Here is a 21,216-nt window from a genome sequence, read left to right as displayed (position 1 = left end):
GACCCGAATATTGTATAACTTGTCACAGGATGTGGTTGTTCTATACTGAGTCTCTTGACAAATATAACATTGCATTCAGTGTCATTCATTTACTTTTTTTTGAAGATTTGAAACAATTTTTGAAGATCTGAAACAATTAATTACTTTATTCTCCATACTCCCCTCCACTCTGTATCTATCCCCTTTCGCCCTACCTATTTCTCAAGGTTAGATAACCTTTGCATCGATGAGCCGTGGTTAAACGCCAAGGGTCAAGTCCAAAAACAAGGAGCAACTCACCATCAGATGCACTGAGTGAGGCCTTTAGTGATCCTAAAGTGAAGACGAGGACAAGTTGCCTTGTTTGACACCAGAACTGTGGCGTTGCTTCAGGAGAAAAGACGTTATAACAGCTCAAAGATATTTTTTGAGCTGAAATTGAACTTAAATGGTGGATGAATATCTAGACAGATGTTTCTGCTGCCCTAGACAGCTCTGAAGAAGGTGGTACTAAATGTATTCATCATGTCATGATGATGAAGAAAGTAAGAGGTCACAAGTAACATTTGGCAAGTTTTTAACAACCTAAACCCTTTCGTGAACCTCTGGAGAGCTTAAGTGCTGAATTGAAGTGAATGGTTATTGTTTTTGTTCCAATATCACCTTTAATTTATCATTTCTAAACAGCGCTGGTCAGCTGTGTGGTTCCTTGTATGACTTTGCACTAAGTTCCAAATATCGCAAAGAAAATCATTCAGTTTTGTTTTGAATTCCTTCCAAAATGAGACACCATAAGGTTTGGAAATTTGTTTATATTTTCAAGAACATGCATAGACTCAGGGTGTGTGACAGGCTTTTATTTTTTTATGTTGTTATTGTTTTGTGATTTTTTTTTTCCTTTCCTTTAATTTTGTGAACTTAGTTTCTAGTACATTCTGTAGCCGTGTTTACACCAAGAGATATCACTTCAGGCTCTGGTTGGAAAGAATGAATTATGGACAAATTATTTGCTCATTATTTTCATGTGATAAGCCATGCAGAGGAACATTGTTTCCATTTAGTAGTGGATAAACACTGAGGATATCAGTCCTATGCACTTGGGAGATATTGGTTTGCGTGTAGACAAAAGACCAAATTGAGCCTAGATATGACACCTAATTCCCAGGCTCTACTGCAGTTACTGTTTTGTCTCTGTCTCTGTTCTTTTTTATTTTAAAAACAGATTTGTGTGTTATTTACATCCAATTTACTGCAAAGGAACCCCTAAATGTTAAACACAGAAACCAAAATCAAATAAACAGTTATGACTGACAGCATACAATGTGTGTGTTTGTTTTTTCTCTTTATTGGGAAGCTAATACAAATAAATTATGTTTTGCAGGGTAAGGAAAATGCTTTTCTTAAATGGTTGAAAATAGAATGCTTATTATTTACAGACAAATAAAAGAAAACACGAGCGGTTAATGTGCTGGGAGTCGTTGCACGCTCCAATCAAAATTTCATCAGTCACCATTGCCCCATGTAGTTTAACACAATGTAGTGTTTTACATTTTTCAAGTTTTATTTTGTATTGATTTGTATTACTCACTACCAATAGTGTAGTACCTAGGCAAACATCCATATTTTGTATGAGTGTTTCAGCTAGCAAGTGCTTAAAAAACTGTTAAAGACTGTCAGTCAGCACTGAGGTCAAAGCAGAATATGCATGTATAAGTTTGCCAAGAATGAGCTAGCAGAGCTCATGGGTACAGTTATCATTATAATAAAATTTTAGATGTCACAGAGCAGTAACATACCTTTAATTTTGGTCCATGTAAAATTGATGTTCAAGTTTTTTTCAATAAAATTATACTTTTTGGTCCTATATTACCTGTATTTGGTCCTGCATTACCCAGTCTAATATGTTTACTTATTCAAGCTAAAATGTGAGTTAAACGTACATTGTATGCTCATCTCAATATTTCAAAATATTATCAAGTGTCAACAGGTAAAGAGGCTAATTGTGTCTCATTCAAATTCAGTTACGTGTAATTCTAAATTCTGGACAATGATGAAGATAGATGTGAATATACATCTTAGTATAATGATAATTATACATTATATTTAAGGCAACTTAAATGAAACTCAAGGACATCGTACAGGCATATATACATAGTTACTGGTCAGCGGTAACTATGTAATCTATCTTAATAGGGCAGAGATCTAAATCTAGCAATTCACCAGGAACAGCTGAGATGGGGAATTAAAAGACCAGTAATTTTTAATTTTTTTTGTTTGAGTGTTGGAACAAGTATTGAAAACATTCATTTCAACACTATCAACATTTAGGCCTGAAGAATTTGTCCAAGAGTAATTAAAAATTGATCATGTTACATGTTATAGTGGCCAGCTGAGGGAGCCCTCAAACAAGAAAGACATAAATGGGCAGATGTTATCATTTTAGTATGTTCCTCCAAGCACATTTGTCCTCTGGGATCTTGAGCTTAATGTGCTATTTGTATTTACTTGCCTACAGAAATATGTCTGCAAAGCTTCTACACAAAGTTATGACCTAGGAAAGTAATAGCAATTTGATTCCAATTTGCTTCGAATACCACTTAATTTTTGAAAAAGCTCACTTAGATAAAATGTATTATTATAATTATGATTAGAGTTAGTAGTAGAAGTAGTAGTAGTAGTAGTAGTTGTAACATATGCTAAAAGTAATACATGTAGAAAGAAAGAACATGAATCCTAAATTTTCCTTTTCATAAACAAGTAATCTTCATAACTTTAACATAGAGTAAATACAATAGTAAAAGAAAGCTGGCTCAGCAACGGAATGCATTTTAACAGCACAATTTACACAGTTAAAAATTATTCACATGAAGCATCGGGTAGTTAAACATGTCAGAACTTGAATTCATAGTGTGGTTCTTAACTTGTCAAATAAAAGGGAAATAGGATAGACTGAATATGAGAAATGCAACTTCATTTACATTTGTGTATGTCTCAGAAAAGGCAGCTGAAACAGATTAGTGTGATGTAATGAGTAACATAGCCACATTTTTTATGATACATTACCCAATACGATTTTTACCATGTCATAATTTTGTCAATCTGAGGTTGAATATTTTACCTTTGAAAGCATTTTATTTTGTTCGTTAACAATAAATATCGCATGTAAGAGACACATTAAATTAGATAAAGTCAACATTAATCATTTGACAAAATGTCCGATGTCAAGACTGACAAATGATGGAATCTGACATTATCAACTGAGTTCGCTGAATTATGCTCATGAATCATAGATTACAAATAATGTGTCAAATACATTAGTTGACAAAAGAAGCAAAAAAATAATCAGTGCTGCAAACTTTTGAAGCTCATTTACTTTTATACTGGAACCCCAATGTTAGTACCAAAGTAGTCGTTAAAACATTTGTTGTGTCAACACAACATGCTGACTGGTGAACAAGGACAGCACTATCTTTCCTATAGACAAGGTGTGACATACCAGCGAAACATGTGATTGTGCGCATTTGCACTGAACAACATGTAGTTGGTGCCCCCTTTCGCAGTTTACTGCCAAATACACATCTAACAGAGCTCTTGTTATACTAGCAGCAATAATGTTCACTAACCCATATAGTGAGGAAAAACTTTTGGAAAAAGGGAAGATAAATCAATTTAACACATCTCACTCATTTTTTTACTGAATCGTACTTTATGAAGAAATGACACAGAACATTAAAAAGATTTTAAAAAGGACGGCTTGATACATGTTAATTAAGATGTAACTGTACAACAGCATATTTTTCAAGTCAGAGTTAGCATAAAACAATTTGAAAAAACAAAAACAAAACTCATTAGTAATTTCAGATATCCAATTTCTACATGTACTTTGAGCACTAAGCACATTTATCCTTTTTTGTGCAAATGTTGAGCTATACAAGGACAAATACCATTAATGTCAGTATTTACACTTTCAATGAGTAAAAATGGTAACCTGAAATCAGTTTTTAAGTTCAACCAAGAACACAGTCATGAAAAATGCATTTAAATAAAAAAAATATTTGATTAAATTAAATATGATTTGTCAAATGTCAATGTCTCTTAAAAGCCTAGCTCAAAAGGCTCATTAAAAAGGCTATCAGACTTTTTAATTCCTCTTCCCTCAGCCGCAGGGAATCTTCAATCTTTGTAGTTACTGCTAACAGCTAAGACAATTTATATTTCATTATATTTCTTATTCTTCCTCCTTTCCACTATTGTCTATTACTGTTATGTTTTTTACTTGAAACTCTGGCACAACAATTTCCTTTGGGATTAATAAAGTTGTTCTCATCTCATCTCATCTCAAAAGCACATATTCTCATGCATCAAGTACCTTATCAGGTTTTTAGTGCAAGCCTGTGCATTCACATAATGTAATCACTTTAGTGCTTGGCTTACACCTTATGACTTTCCAGTGGCTTAAAATTGGCAATCATAAGGAAAAAGGAAATCTGGTTGACAAACAATCCCCAGAGCGGTATTGGCAGCAGAGACGATATTTGATGTGGCATGGATGAACGAGAACGGTGACATCCCGCTTAATCTCTCCTCCAGAGAGAGGAGCATATGGTGGAGCTGTGGGCAGAACAACCCAGCTTATACAATGTCAACTCTCCAATGTATCAGGACCAAGTGGAGAAGGGAAAGCACTACTACTACTACCACTAATAATAATGATAATAATAATAATAATAATTGTTAATGATTATTATAATGATGCATTTTATTTAAGGCACCTTATTGATGAGGGAGTTACTTCCCTTTATTTTTCTCAAATTTTTATTTTACCTTTATTCTATATACATTAATTCATATTTATACTTCATCTGTTCTAAGTTGCTGTGCTACCCCTTATGCCCTCTAATTGCCACTCGGGGACAATTAAAGGTTCTCTGATTATGATTATTGGACTGAAATACCAGAGGCTCTGAAAATACCAGGTGAAAACATTGCATTTGAGAGCCTGTTAGCTCTGTGAGAGCCAGAAATCTTGCTTGTTTGTTTTATACGTATTTCTATCTGTGACCAAATACTTATTTTACTGAGGAATTTACCAATTAAGTCATTAAAAAACCTACAATGTAATTTCCTAGATTCTTTTCCCCCATACTGTTTCTCATAGTTGAAGAGTACTTATGATCAAACTTACAGGCCTCGCTCATCTTTTTAAGTGGGAGAACTTGCATAATTGGTAGCTGACTAAATACTTTTTTGCCCCACAGTATATAAATAATGTCTGTATTAAAATCTACACTGAATATGATTTAGCATTTTGCAGATCATGAAAACAAGTGCTCATGGCTGTGATGACAAGACAGGGTTTAGCCAACACAAAAAGTACAAAATTCTCAAAGAGAAATTTCCAGCAATATCTTTGCTACCTTCATTTAATAGTCAGGTCTTAGAATTTGAGTAACTATGTTATTTTTTACAAACTACAAATATTTGAAATTATCAGTTGTCACCTAATCATTCAAATAGGTCATAAGATAATTTTTTTTTCAGTTAATCTTTCATCGCCTTTTTCCCCTTTTGGCATTCCGTCCAATCACCGTACGTATCCAGGAGCTGAAGGCAGACACTTTGGTGTATACACCAGGGGACTGTTGTGTTCGGCATGCGTGGCCCCAGGATGTGACCCCATAAACCACCCAACCCCCTCCTGGACGCTCACAGACCAGTGGACCTCCACTGTCACCACGGCAACTGTCCACACGTCTCCCTTCCTGGATGCTGCCAGCACAGAGCATACGACTTGTGAATACTTGGTGGAAATGCTGCTGGCAGTGACGACGAGGAAAAAGGGAGAGGGGGGCCTGTTGAAGAGTCATGGAGTATGAGCGACCTGCAAAAAATATGTTTGTGAGTTCAAATTACAGATATGATAATTACAGAAAAACAAACAAAAAAAAAAAAAACCCCTCACTAACCCAAGCTTACTGTTCTGTATATTTCCTGTGCATCATGTATTTGCAAGTGTATTTGTAGTCCCTATGTCCTCTATTGTAAGTCGCTTTGGATAAAAGCGTCTGCCAAATGCAATGTAATGTAATGTAATGTAATGTAATGTAATGTAATGTAATATTGCCCATAAGACTAGTCTGGATCCTTGAATCCAGCCATAATACACACATATACAGTACATGCAGAGCTTGTGGTCGACAGTGTGCATTCACTGCTCCTACTATACTTACAGAATTGAGACAAATGAAAGACTCAATAATGGGATGAATTGAAACAAGCTAGTTATGGCAGGGTAAGGGTTCAGTAAAAGTTTAACTGCATACATTGTTTAACTTTTCATGCACCAAAGTCATAAACTTCCCAAGTGAAGGTAAATAATTCTCACCAGTCAGCTGAATATCTAGAAACTCGTCTAAGAGACCCCGGCTTCCATCATTAACTGTGAAAGTACTGGCCTGCTGTTCTATCCCAAAAGAATATGTGATAAGACTAAAATAGCTGCCAAGTACACTATGAGAGTAGAGGAAAAAAAGCTGAATACAAAAACCACAGAGAATGTCAAAATTTCAGGTACCCAGCTCTTGAAACCAGGAATCCTCAGATGTAGACACACGCCCTCAAAGTCACACCAGTCACCATCATGCACACTGCATATAAAAGCTCTTAATGTTTCACTAATAATATGTTCACTGAGAATATGAACCCACACACGCCAGACCCAGTGGACTACACTCCCAGTAACTATAGAAGGTTTTCCCACATATCTGCCTGCAGGGATCTTCACTGGATTTGGCACATCTCCCCCATCCCAGGTCAGAAGGGAGCTACCAGGATTAGAGAAAGACTAAAACTGAGCTCTACAGTGAGAAAGAGTGTTCAACACAAGTGGTGGTGAGGCATACTGTGCCTCTGAATTAAAACAGAATGGATGATTGGCCCTTGGAGTGGTTTATATGTCTTCAATGTTAAAAAAAAAATTACTATGTTTTTTGTGACACCAACTGCCTATGGACAGCATTCCTAACAGATATGCTGATACCGCTCAGTGACAAGATTGGACTTGCTCCTCACAATCAGTCTGCCTCCCCACCTCTTGATGTTTAATAGTACTGTTGTGTTTACTGTCTCACCAAAAGATGCTTGCCTCCCAAAACAATTATCTAGCTAAAGCATGATATCAAGAGGTCACATGAACCCATAAATGTATGCATCACTGTTGTCACTTACTTATCTATCATCAAAAGACTTCGGGCCCGTCAGGGAGGCCTCTATTCAAACATTTCTTAACAGAATTTTTCCATTGATGAAGCTAACAGTCCTACCACACTGAGGTAGCAGTCCGCAGCAAATAAAGTGTCAGACAACCTAAAAAACTTCCATTCTGAAAGCAGACGTTGTGAATCACCACAATCTGTTCAATTTTACTGAAAAAGCCAACAGTCATCAGATGTTAATGTGGTCAGTAACCATAGGTAGACTGAGCAGCAAGAAGCCAGTCATAACATAAAGTTGTAAAACATGTACCCACATCACTCAGGGCTACAGCCTTGATGTGTTTACCTGACACCAATGGATTTAATGAAAGGGTCAGTAAGTACCACATTCTGCATTTCCATGTTCTGGAAGGCAAGGCTGACATTTAAAAATTGACAGCTCCTATTTTTGCATTTCTGTTACAGTAGTTACATCTTGCTTATATCATGTTCATTATATTAATATATTTTTTGGTATATAACTGTACCTGAGCATATGAGTTTTACAGCCCATTCAGCATTATTTTCAACAAAGTGCATTATAGAACTGGTGTGTGCTCCCCATTTGCGAACAGAACAGTTTCTTTAAAATGTCAACTATACTGGTTTTACAGTGATATTCAAAGAGCTGGCACCTTTCTGTGGGGGACATAGTAGTTTATATCCTTTCAAGGCCATACCTCTTCCAGAAGTTTAGACAGCATATTACCACATCAGACAGAGGTCTGTTCTTATACACAATTCATCCCTTTGGTCAAGTGTCAGTGAGCAAGTTGTCCTGTTCATCAGCCTGACAGTGTGACCAAAATAGAAATCTACCCGGCATTTTGGATAATTGTTTGGTGTCACTAACCCTCCCTGGCTTTCGTTGCTATGATCAATGACATCAGCATGTAATAAAGTAATCAGAAACAGATGTGTGTATACTCAGTCAAATGGAGAGCTTGGGAAGATGAGGCAACTGAAGCTTTCTGACATTTTTAATTAATTAACTTTACTTTTACTGTCTTACAAAATAACGGTTGAATCAGACAACATTACCCCTTTTTCATCTATGTGCAATGGTTTTCTTTTCATGTGCACAATAAGGCAGGAGAATAGACAAACACAAGGGCAATGATATCCATTCCCCAGGGGAGCCACACTCACCTGTGTCACCCCAGCCGGTAATGTGACAGTTACTGGCTTGTTTGAGCCCTCTCTCTTTCCTCAGAGGCAAACAGGCAGGAAGGACATGATTGCTAAATGACAGACACTCTCCTGGTGTATGACCCAGTGCACCCGGTGACAGACGGACCAAGGCCAGGTCATAGTCATTGCTCTGAAAGTGGTAATTTGGATGGATGACAATCTGATCAACGCCGTACTCCTTTTCATATTCCTCAGGGACAAGGGAGTGGTAGTCACCAACCCTAACTTTATACTGCTTTGTGCTGTTTCCATACCTATAATGAAAAATAAAGGGATACATTTAACATTTTTTTTACAATCTTTTTTCCTTTGACAGCAGTTGATTCTTCTAAGGCTTTTCTAAAATAACTAATCAATAATAATTTCCTTAACATTGGTGAAGTGCCTAAACACTTCCATCAGTTCACCAATACTCAAACTGGAAGAGGATTACATACTCTGAAGCTCAACAGTGATGCTTTCAAAGTCTTTAGGATTTTATGTGGGTCAAAGGGTTGAATAAGGAAGTAATTTATTTGCAAATTGAATAGAAAAAGGTAAAGATAGTTAAAATTCAAGAAGAAAGATGCATGAAGACTAAATAATCACGCTAAATTTCTGTCTCCAATTACAACTGGAAACATGCTTTTAGAGCTGTTTCCTAACCTGACCAGACCTACCCCCTGGATGACAGAGACCCACAATCGCATTCAGCGAATTTCTCAGTTTGACAAAATGCCACAGAGAAGCAGGTGTTTGGCTTATGCCAAAATCAAGACAAATAACTGAAGTTAGTGTTTTAAAACATGTAAAATGTATTAACATTTGGAAAAATACAAGGTTGAGGAGGTTTAGGGTATAATCATAACATAAATCTCTTAGGTGGTAATAAATAACGCAAAAAGCGACGATATTTTCTCTTTTCAAGTCATAAACAGATGCAAAACTAAAAATCTGATTAAATGCTGATCTACCATAAGCACTGACAACTCATTGTTATGTCAATTATGAAATTTGAGAAGTCAACAATATTACAACAATTTTCTTCTTCTTTCTTCCTCAAATTTCAGAAAATTCAAAACACAAAGGTAAAAACATGCAGTTAAGCCAGTCCCTTAGTATTCTAGTAAAAATGCCAAAAGTCTGGCTCGGAGAAAAAGATGCAGAAGGTACTATTAAGTTGATTGATATCTAAAGTTAAAGCAGATCTGTAACTAGCAACAAAAAAAAACCTTTCTTTGAGTAAAATGCCTTCATACCTATAAGTACAAACTGTAAGAAAATGATATATCTAGACAAATTATTTAGCTGCTAGAATCTTCTTCTTTCAGCACAGCGAATCAAGGTTTGCCATCTAACCCTATTCTCTGTATCCTCCCCTCACACCAACTACCTTCATGTCCTCTCACTAGAATGCCTACTGTAAAATTATAAATAGTTCACCACTTTAGGTAGGTGGAGAAGGAAATTCCATTATTTCTATCTGTTATTTGACTGCGCTGATGGTTGATATATAAGTTGTGATCATTTTCTGCTCAGATGGAGCTGTTATTTTCATACAGGTATCATATTAAAAGGTAGATGTTCTGCTCCTCAAATTCTGCGCCTGGTACAGAAAAGGGCCCGAAAAATACACTGTGAAATTGTACAGGATGGGATTTGGTTAATGGCGGTTTCCAATGTGTTTTAAAAATCCTGGATAATTAGATGTGGTGTTATTGTGGCTTGTCAAGAGTCCAATTACAAACAGTTACACTGAAACCTGGGAGGGTATCAAACGATAGTACCTGTGATTATAGTGATTTATAGACAACCCACTATAAATCACTATTTTCTTTTAAAATGCAGATCATTTTCAGATCATTTTTAGCCTTCACTGATATCCCTGTTTCTATTAAACACTTTCTTTGTATCTCTGTGTTCTCGCTAACTCTTTCTTTTCTTAAATCTCCTTTCCTCCTTCTTTCTTTCAGAATTTCCTTCTTTCTGTTTGCCTTTCCTTCATTCTTCTTTTCCTGCTTGTACTGATGCACTTGTATAAATTAAGTGACAGACTCTGAGACAGTATTGCCATCAAATTCCCTACTTAACATCTCGCTGCTGCCTATTATGAGGTTTTCAGGCAATTATCAGAAAATATTTCATTTATAAATTTTATTTTAATAATTTCCAAGGTTCATTTCAAGCTACAAACCAATCAAACAAAACTGACCACCTTGACACGATATAGGAGACTGATGTGTTGTTTAAATATACATGCTTGATTGGAACAAAGCGGTTGTATTTTGTACCTCTTAAAGCAATGTGCTGACGTGAGAACCCAGCATGTGTCGATTACAGTTGCTCCACACACCAACCTCCCATCTCCTCGAGATCCTCGCAGACGAATTGCGGCCTGCCAAGGCCAGCCTCCCCTGACACAGTGTAAATATTCAAGATATCATCTGACCTTGTAAAAGCGACATATGTGGAAGGACATTTATTGCTGAAATACATTGTATGAGCATCACAAAATGTCTGCACAGAATGTAACCTTGCACAGAATAAGTAGAATGGTTCAAATAAGGTTATCCAATATGCAATATGCTGATGTACTGCAATGCAAGCTAATCACGTGATGGACAATTGTTTAGGATGTATCGCAGCATATAACAATAAAAGCAAGTGTTTGTGAAGCTCAACTTGATACTTTAGAACACATCTTCCATTTGACCAAAAGGATCAAAAAATAGTGAGTTTAAGTTTTTAGGGGATCTGAAAAAAATTGTATCTAAGCTTCATGCACGGACACATTTAGTTCAGACACATTGAAATTGCATTGTGTATATAATATATACATTTAAAATTAAATGTATATTCTGTTCTATTCTAAACACAAACAAAACACATGAACACAGCCAAGGGGTGTATAATAGTCTCATCCCCTTCCAAGCTCATTATATTAATTTTTGTATGTCTATGGAGAGTATTTTTCAAATTATGTTTTAATTTATGACTTGTTATAAAACCTCTCCAATCCTCTTACTTGAGAGGATATATCTCTGATAGCATTCTCATTGTATCAATGTCACTTGTCCCTGGCAGCTTACCTCAGAGAGTTTTCACCTCCAATGATCCGACGCTGACGAGTATGTATGAGCCGCAGACCACATATTGAATTGACAGGATCTGGCACAAACAAAAGAAAAATTAGTGGTTATATACCGGTATGTCCGAAAGTAGGATGGTGATTAATTGTAAAGCCATATCCAGATGTCTCTCCTATTCAATGTGTACTGTAATAACACAAGCCTTGAATTGCATCTTCTATTACCACATGAGCCGTTGGCTGAAATTAAATGCATTTTACAGATTAACTCCTCTTTTTTCCAAGAATATCTTAATACTTTCAAGAGAAAATGCCCGCTTGAGGTTGCTATAGGAGATGGTTGTCTCAGGTTAGTGTAATAGCACATGTGCAGGTAAGAGATCACACTGTGATTAGGTCCAGGTGTGTGACAGACAAACCGGAAGCAGAAACACAGCTCTTTCCATTTTTCAGTTTTTTCATTTTCATTTTGTTGTGCTCGATCCTTAACATATTGGGCTTCATTTTTGTCACAGGGTAGTCCAGGGCCTAGGGTCGGTTAAGGTGCAGACATTTAATAGCAGTTGTTTGTGATTGACGGTGATGATTCTTGCTTCTGTCTGCTTGCTTATTTTGCCTTGGAGTTAAGGGTGACACCATGCAGCTTCACTGGTGTTTCGAAAGGCCTGTTGTAAGTTTGTGAAATAAATCACACCTAGATCTCCATCCATCCATCCATCCATCCATTACCTGCCACTTATCCTGCACCCAAAGTCGCAGGGGATGCTGGAGACTATAACAGCTGTCATTGAGCGAAAGGCGGGATACACCCTGGACTGGTCATCAGTCAGACAGACATCAATTACTCATTCAAGGTAATTTTCCCATTTTTTCCCATTAACCTACTGCATGTGTTTGGAATACAGGAGATTTACAGCCATACCACCCTGAATACGCCCCATATCGTCTGATTGTGGAAGCTAAGCAGGGTCAGGCCTGATTGGTGTTTGGGTGGGAGACCACCCAGGAATACCAGGGGGTGGCATGGTGCACCTCACTGCAGATAACAAATTTCCCGATTATAAATGATTAATAAAGGATAACTTATTAAACTGGAGGAAACCCACACAGACACAACATGCAAACTCCACACAGAAAGGTTCCCCTTGTCAAACTCAAACCAGGGTCCTTTGTGCTGTGAGGCTGAAGCACGCACCACTGTGCCACCCAAACCTTGAAGATGCACCTTGTGCATCTTCAGCCATTTATGAATTCATAATTAATTTAAGAAAAATAATTAATCGATAAAAAAAACTTTTGATGCAGTTATAGCAGGGATAAAAAAGTGATTTTACAATATTTCTTAATGTAATTTGGGAAAGGATCCACAGATGACTCATAATGAGGAATTGCATTTAAAAACCTAATAATGTTGACTTATCAATAAACTAGACTAGAGCAGGCTTGAACAGAATTAGCATTGGCTCGTTTTTGGATATTTTATTTTTTGGGGGGCCCTGTAAATTTAAGCTCCTATTAGAGGGTAATCATACATTCTTACAGTCTTAATCACATCAAGTGCATGAAATTAAAATAAATTAGCTATTCATTCTGGCCCTTTGAAAATTTAGTATTACAAAAGAAGCTCTATAACAAAAATTCAACCACAGAAATGAGACCATTCATAACTCCACCTGCTGGCTACCTCCTAATCCAGGCGTGGGCAAACTACAGGCCACGGGCCACATCCGGCCTGTTGGTCTTTTTAATCCAGCCCGCCAAAGACTGGTACAGAATTCATACTTGACGTGAATGATTGGATCAATGAATGTGGGAGCTCAAACATGAGATTATTTCATTTTTGGAGCTACTTGATAATTTTCCTGAGTTGAATGACACAGATTGGCTTTGTGATTAGCGTTTACTGTGGACATACTGACACACATGAATGAGCTGGGCGTGAAGCTACAAGGGAAAAACCGGTTTGTACATGATATGCGAGCAAACATCAGAGCCTCAAAAAACCAAGCTGGTTTTATTTTCAAAGCAAATGTCAAACAATGTTCAGACAAATGTCAGACGAGTCTGATAAGTACTGTTAACAAATGCGTTTTTTTTATATGTATTGTATCTTGTGCTGACCTGGCCAGTCTGTCAAATTTTAAAAGTCAATGCGGCCCCTGAGACAAAAAGTTTGCCCACCCCTGTCCTAATCCTACAATGCACAGCACTTCACCATAGATACATACATCATCAAAATATTGAAAAACTGAGAGCACTGAGCTTTAAATGCGTTCTAAGATTAAAAAAATTGACCCACGAACTTGCTTTCCTTTCCAATTTGTTTCTCATAAATTTTGTCTTTTTTTGCTCAAAGTACTATCCTGCCGTTCATGCTCAATGCACATTCAAATGGCACAAATACATATCACAAACTCATTCTGTTTTCAGAAAAAGCAGACTGACCTTTTACATCTTTGTGGCTAGGTTGGGATTGACTATAGTCACAGATGACTCCTGCATCCTCACTATGGCGACAGTTGTGTGTGCCTGGAGCCTGTTTGATGCAGTCCAATAATGAGCGCTCTTCACCACTACACTTTACATTGTCAACATGGATAGGTCCTGTCCCTTCACCAAAGTATGCCATCATACGAGCCTTTGCGAGCCCACTTGGAAAGGACAGACAAAAAAAAAGCACATAACAACTGCTTCTGAGTTTCACAAAAATTGACATCAACTGGAGCTATAAAAAATGTCAAGATAAATACAGAATAACACAGACAGCAGAAATGTAAGTATTGTGGAGATACATGAGCCGAAAACAGTGGTCATATTATCGTGTAATTATTTCAGAACAATTAAGCTTTATCGGGTTTCAACATTTTTTAATACTTTTAATGGCATTTAAGTTTTGTAGAAAAATAAGAGGGTTAATATTTAATTTTTTTTTTAAAACGCATTATTTCGTTTTTTTAAGGGGAGGTGGACAGGGGGGCAGGTGTTTTATCCACACCAAATTCCTGTGAATTGTATTTTAATTGCATACATGTTTCCAAAAGCTCCCTATGTGGTATTCAATTTTGAACCTTGTAAGTTGTGAGACCTATGCCAATAAACCTATTTCAGTTCTGCTTGTCTGTAGTAGGGGAAACACAATAAAACAAAATATGTTAAAAATAAAATAAAAAAATCTTCAGGTGATAATTGGTTGAATTATTATGACAAGTGTTTCTTTCCCAGGAAACTTATTCAATTTAAAATAATCTCTCTTTGAATACTGCAATAAATGCTGAAGATGAAATATACACAATATTGCCAAATGTATTTGCTCACCCATCCAAATCTCTTCTAGAATCTGTCCATACGTTTCCCTACCTCAATCGGTAACTTACACTGTATATCCCTTTACTCATATCCGTTCTCTTCAGTGTACTGTACACTGTACTCCTGTCTGTTCTCTTTAGTCCTCTCAGTGTCCCACTTCTTCTTTGCTAACCACTTTCTCTCTATATACTCCTACACTTCCTCATTCCACCACCAAGTCTCCTTATCTACTGTCCTTCCAGGTGATACACCAAGTACTCTCCTACCTGTCTTCCTGATAGCAGTAGCTGTAGTTGTCCAAACATCTTGAAGCGCTCCCTTAACCACCCAGATCCTTCTCAACTCCTCCCTGAAAACCATACAACACTCCTCCCTTTTCAGCTTCCACCATTTTGTCCTCTGCTCTGCCTTTGTCCACTTGATCTTCCTTGTCACCAGAGTCATCCTATAAACCACCAACCTATGCTGTCTGGCTACGCTTACCTCATCTATTGAACCTACGTGCTCCTACTATAAGTTACCCTATGTTCTTGTCTTTTCTGGAAAAAAGTGTTCACTACAGCCATTTCAATCCTTTATGCAAAATCTACCACCATCTGTCCCTCTGCATTCCTATCCTGTATACCAAATCTGCCCATCACTTCTTCATCCCCTCTATTGCCCTCACCAACAGGTCCATTGAAGTCTGCACCAATTACCACTCTCTCATCTCCGGGGATATTCTGCATCACTTCATCTAACTCATGCCAGAACTTCTCCTTCTTCTCTAACTCACATCCTACCTGCAGAGCATAGCCACCAACAACATTGAGCATCACACCTTCATTTTCCAATTTCAAACTCATAAGTCCATCTGACATTCTTTTCACATCCAGAACATTCCTAACAAACTCCTCCTTCAAGATAAACTTAAAGCCTGCTCCTAAGCTTCTGGTCTCACTACCTTTCCACCTGGTCACCTGAACACACAGTATACCCACTTTCCTTCTCTGCATCATGTCGACCAACTCTACCATTTCCTGTCACAGTCCCGATATTCAAAGTCCCTACTCTCAGTCCCAGACACTTGCCTTTCATCTTCTCTCTCTGCTTCTGAACCCACCTTCCTCCTCTCCTTCTTTGACCTACAGTAGCATTGGTACCCTTTAGGTCACCGGCACCAATGGCGGTCGTTGTTAACCCAGGCCTTGAACGATCTGGTATGATCTGGTTATTTGGTTTGATTCGCATGTTTGGCTTTGGCAAAAGTTTTACACCGGATGAACTTCCTGACGCAACCCTCTTCATTTACATGGGGTTGGGACCAGCTCAGGGAAACACTGGCCCGTGCCCTCCAAATGCTGGCTCTCCTCCCTTTTCAGCTTCCACCACTTTGTCCTCTGCACTGCCTTTGTCCTCTTGATCTTCTTCGTCATCCGAGTCATCCTACAAACCACCATCCTATGCTGTCTGCTGACACTCTCACCTACAACTACTTTGCAGTCACTGATCTCTTTCAGGTTACCTCGTCGACAGGTATACAAGATGTAGTCTACCTACGTGTTCCTACCTCCATTCTTATAAGTAACCCTATGCTCTTGTCTTTTCTGGAAAAAAGTGTTCACTACAGCCATTTCCATTCTTTTTGCAAAGTCTACCACCATCTATCCCTATGCAATGTACCCTGTATACTAATCTGCCCGTAACCTCTTCAGCCCCTGTACTGCCTGCACCAACATGCCCATTGGAGTCTGAACCTATTATTGCGGATATTCTGCATCACTTCATCTAACTCATTCAGGAATTTCTTCTCCTCTAACTCCAATCCCACCTGCCGGGCATAGACTCATAAATCTGACATTCTTTTCACCTCCAGAACATTCCTAACAAACTCCTTCAAAATAAGTCTTCCTTCTAGTACTATGCTGGTACAACTTAAAGCTTGTTCCCAAGCTTCTAGACTTACTTCCTTATATCCACCTTCCCTCTTTCCATCATGTCAACCAACTATACCTTTTCCTGTCATAGTCCCAATAATCCAAGTCCCTACTCTCAGTCCCAGACTCTTTCCTTTCTCTTCTCTCTCCGTTTCTGAACACGCCTTCTTCTTCTCCGTCTTTGTCCCACAGTAGCCGATTTCCACCAGTACCCTGTAGGTCAGGGATGCCAAAGTCAAATACACAAAGGGCCAAAAAACAAATTTGTTTCAAGCCGAGGGCCGCACTAGTTCAGTGTTTATTAAAACATATTGAACTGACTGAACATAGCCTATTGAACCAAGACCTAAATGCATACATGAAATTGCATGCATTATAAACTAAAAATGCAATATCGTGCTGCTCGATGATCATATCAATTACTGCTTTCAAATAGTAAAATGAGAATATAAGAATATAAAAATCAAATCAGTTGTATTTTTTCTCATGGCTCCTATCGGCAATTTTCCCTGAGTCCATTATCTGAACAATAAATATAAATAAATAAAATACAAAAATCTATGGCAAACAGACAAAACAATACTTTCTTCAAAGAAAAATTACATGTCTTGTGGAAACAAATGCAAAAATTTAACTTAATTTAAAAACTAAAAATACATTCATGCTCTGTGATGCTCACTTGTCTGAGGCTGAGCCTGATACTTGGTAGTGTCTTATCTTTTGTAAAAGTTCATCAATGTTCTGGGTCAGGCTCTGAGCTGAGGAAATCCACAGGATTGAGTGAAGCTGCTTATCACAAAGACGACTTCTGTGTGATGTTTTGTTTAGCTTCATCAAAGAGAACAGTTGTTCACACAGGTATGTGCTGCCAAACATAGAGAGCATCTGAGCAGCTTGCATGCGCAGCTGGGGCATTGTGTCGGGGATGAAACGTGTAAACTCAGCAGTACCCACTCTCTCATACTTTTCCTTCCATGTGTCATTGCACTGGAGCTCAATCAACTCCATTTGTAGGTTTGGTGGTGCGCTTTCCACGTCAACGGCAAAAGGATTGCCGAGCAGTGCAAACCTGCTTTTTTAGGCTTCAAAGTCAGCAAATCGGTGTTGGAAATCGGCAGCAAGTATATTGAGTATATCAGCAAACTGTGCACTTGGGAATACAGCTGTAGAGAGATTCTCTTTCATGGTCTGGCAGCTGGGAAAGTGGCCCAAGTTTTCTAGCCGCATCTGCAGCCAAACTTTCGCCAGATAAAAGACACACAGGTTAGCCTTTTACCTCCATGAACATGTACTCTGCCTCCCACCTGGCTTGAAACCCCTTGCTCTCAGCGTCCACCTTTCGCTACCTGTTTTTGGGGTAAAAAATTTGTTCGGCTTTGGCAAAAGTTTTAGGCCATATGCCCTACCTGACGCAACCCTCTGTATTTATCCAGACTTAGGACTGGCTCAGGGAGACACTGGCCTGTACCACTCTGAGGCTGCATTCAGAAAGGGTCAGGAATACAGATGCAAATATTCGGTAATTCCTCTTCTTCACCTTTCAGCTTTTCCCTTCAGGAGTCGCCACAACAAATCAACCTACTCCATGTAACCCTATTCTCTGTATCCTCCTTTCTCACAGCAACTACCTTCATATCATCTCTCACTACGTCCATAAATCTTTTCCTTGGTCTTCCTTGAGACCTCCTGCCTGGCACCTCTGATTCCAGCTTCTGTTTACCAATATATTCACTATCCTTCCCGTCTATACAACCGAACCATCTCAGTCTGGCTTCTCTGACCTCTCCAAAACATCTAACATGAGCTGCCCTCTGATAGACTCATTCCTGATCCTATCCATCCTGGTCACTCCCAAAGAGAACCTTAGGATTTTCATCTCAGCGACCTCTAGCTCTGCCTCCTCCCTTCATCATAGAAACTGTTTCGAGGCCATAAAGCAAAATAATCAGGGGTCAGTCTGGATCCATTTTGGTGGTGTAATGAGTCATCCCATTGCAATGTCACAGCGCATGGCTGACATTTCCTCAAAATTTTACTGCTGTTCATTTAACCTGATCTGCAATGGGTATCAAAAACATGTGGAAAATAAAATAATTAAAATTAAAATGATTAAGATTTGGCAATGTCAGAATTTATAGTCATCCAACATGTATGCTTAAAGCTTTCATTAAATGAGAGCAGAAGTCTAAAGACAGAATAAAATGTATTTGCATTAACGTGTATACCTCTGAAAACACATTGTATCTACTGTTTTAGCAATACAAATGCACATCCAGATACCTGTACCCAAGTTGTCGACACACTACTTCAGCATCACGATCAGTCCATCCATCATCACACACTGTCCCCCACTGCGCAGACAAAAACACCTCCACCCGTCCTTCCCTGGGGGTCTCTCCTCCCACAAGCCTCACTGGTAAACCTTAAACAGATAGATACAAACATATATTTGACAAATGATTTAAAGACATCTACTACGTGTATGTAGTTACCAAAGATTAGTTAGTCAAGGAGCACTGAAAGAAAACATGTTTATGCAAATCTGCATATTTGATCATGTTTAACTCAAAAGAAATAAGGAAAGCATTGGGACACATAATTCATCCTTTATTAATCCTCGTGGGGAAATTCATTCTCAGCAATTAACCCTTCATGAACAGTTAGGCCCAGAAATATTTGGACAGCAACACCATCTTCATGATTTTGGCTCTGCATGCCACCACATTTTCATTTGAAATGTGACAATGACAACGGAATTGAAGAGCAGACTTTAAGGGTTAATTCAAGGGGTTGAACAAAAATATCTGATTAAACATGTAGGAATTGTAGCTACCGTATTTGCCGCACTATAAGGCTTACCTGAAAGCCTTTAATCTTGTCAAAAGCCGACAATGCACCTTATAATCCGGTACGCCTTATATATGGATCAATATTGAGCCGCAAGAGGTCTCTCAACAACAGGAAGCAGCCGCCGACTCCATTTTCTCCCGTAGAAGAAGTAGTGCGCGTTGCATGCTGAGATATAAGACTGCGCAAAGCCTGCATTTTCATTTCCATTTTTGTGTGTGCGCATGTGTGGCCGAAGTAGCAGCGGTAAAAACGGTAATGGGGAATTCCAGTCCCACACCACTTATGTGTGTATATGAAACATTTCAAGAGACACGGTTACAACGCAGAGTTTAAACTCAAGGCGATCAGTCACGCAGTAGAACACGGGAATACAGCAGCAGCGAGAGAATTCAAAATTAACGAATCAGAGGTGCGGAAGTTGGGGAAGCAATAAGATGACCTGCGCCAAGTAAAGAAGACTAAACAGAGTTTCCGAGGAAACAAAGCGAGATGGCTACAGTTAAAGGACAAACTTGAACGGTGGGTTAATGAACAGAGAGCAGCAAGTAGAATTGTCACCGCAGTCACTATCTGAGTGAGGGCAACAGTGCTAGCATGCAAACTTAGCATCAATTAATTTAGAGGCGGTTCTTCTTAGAGCTTTTGTTTTAAAACGCTTTGAACTGTGATACATTGAGTTGGAAATACATTGTTTGAACGAAGGTGACGCTGCCTGAAGTCTGGAACCCAAGGGCATAACAAAATGCTGGGTTTCCTCCTTTGTGATGCTTTACTAAGCCTTTACTGCAGCTGTCTTCAGTTGTTGCTTGTTTGTGGGTCTTTCTGCCTCAAGTTTTGTTTTGAGCAAGTGAAATGCATGCTTGATTGGGTTGAGATCTGGTGACTGACTTGGCCATGACAGTAAAATCCACTTGAAAAAACTCCTGGGTTGCTTTCACATTATGTTTTGGATAATTGTCCTTCAGTACTGTCCATCCAATCAACTTTAATGCATTTGGCTTATTCTAAGCAGAAAGCATATCCTATACACTTCAGAATTCATCTGGCTGCTTCTGTCTTTCGTCACATCATCAATAAACACACGTGACCCAGTGCCATTGGAAGCCATGCATGACCATGCCATCACACTGCATCCACCATGTTTTACAGAAGATGTAGTGTGCTTTGGATCATCAACTGTTCCAATTCTTCCCCAAACTTTCTTCTTTCCATCATTCTGGTACAGGTTGACCTTAGTCTCATCAGTCCAAGGAATGCTGTTCCAGAACTGGGCTGGCTTCTTCAGGTGTGTTTTGGCAAAGTCAATTCTGGCCTTTCTATTTTTGAGGCTGATTTGCACCTTGTAGTGATTCCTTTGTATTTACTCTTATCTTTATGGTAAACTTAGCTACTGATACACCTACTTTCTGCAGTGTTCTTCCCTTGAGTGGATGTTGTGAAGGAGTTTTTCTTCACCATGGAAAGGATTCTGGGATCATCTGGGTCATCTGGGAGCTCTCCCTGACCACCTAGAGCCTTTCTCAACTTCACCCTGAAAACCATACAACATTCCTCCCTTTTCAGCTTCCACCACTTTGTCCTCTGCACTGCCTCTGTCCTCTTGATCTTCCTTGTCACTAGAGTCCTCCGACAAGTCATCCAACGCTATCTGGCT

General features: G+C 38.6%; 2 protein-coding genes across 4 annotated transcripts in view; one reads left to right on the top strand and one right to left on the bottom strand.

Annotated features, from left to right (window-relative positions):
- Positions 1-1,292, top strand: part of ndst3 (N-deacetylase/N-sulfotransferase (heparan glucosaminyl) 3) — a 53,732-nt gene extending 52,440 nt beyond the window's left edge. For 2 of the 3 annotated variants that reach the window (XM_086156796.1, XM_086156794.1), the window contains one exon: positions 212-1,292. In XM_086156796.1, coding sequence (XP_086012922.1) covers positions 212-241 — 30 coding nt within the window. In that variant the 3' untranslated portion in view covers positions 242-1,292. Of the gene's footprint in view, positions 1-206 lie in introns of all 3 variants that reach the window. The other variant, XM_086156795.1, reaches the window with a different exon arrangement.
- The window catches only part of prss12 (serine protease 12), a 29,706-nt gene continuing 9,771 nt past the window's right edge, over positions 1,282-21,216 (bottom strand). The window contains exons 8-13 of the mRNA XM_086156798.1: positions 18,993-19,134; positions 13,936-14,141; positions 11,492-11,570; positions 10,694-10,816; positions 8,382-8,677; positions 1,282-5,860 (exon numbers count right to left, since the gene is read on the bottom strand). Of these exons, the coding sequence (XP_086012924.1) occupies positions 5,529-5,860; positions 8,382-8,677; positions 10,694-10,816; positions 11,492-11,570; positions 13,936-14,141; positions 18,993-19,134 (1,178 nt within the window). The 3' untranslated portion in view covers positions 1,282-5,528. The remainder of the gene's footprint in view (positions 5,861-8,381; positions 8,678-10,693; positions 10,817-11,491; positions 11,571-13,935; positions 14,142-18,992; positions 19,135-21,216) is intronic.

This window comes from Fistularia commersonii, chromosome 12, assembly GCF_037954325.1.
Source record: "Fistularia commersonii isolate RoL2024-O1a breed Wild chromosome 12, RoL_Fcom_v1.0, whole genome shotgun sequence".
In the NCBI taxonomy this organism is placed as follows: domain Eukaryota; kingdom Metazoa; phylum Chordata; class Actinopteri; order Syngnathiformes; family Fistulariidae; genus Fistularia; species Fistularia commersonii.
Note: the sequence above shows the minus strand (reverse complement) of the source record. Positions and strands in the feature narration are given on the sequence as shown.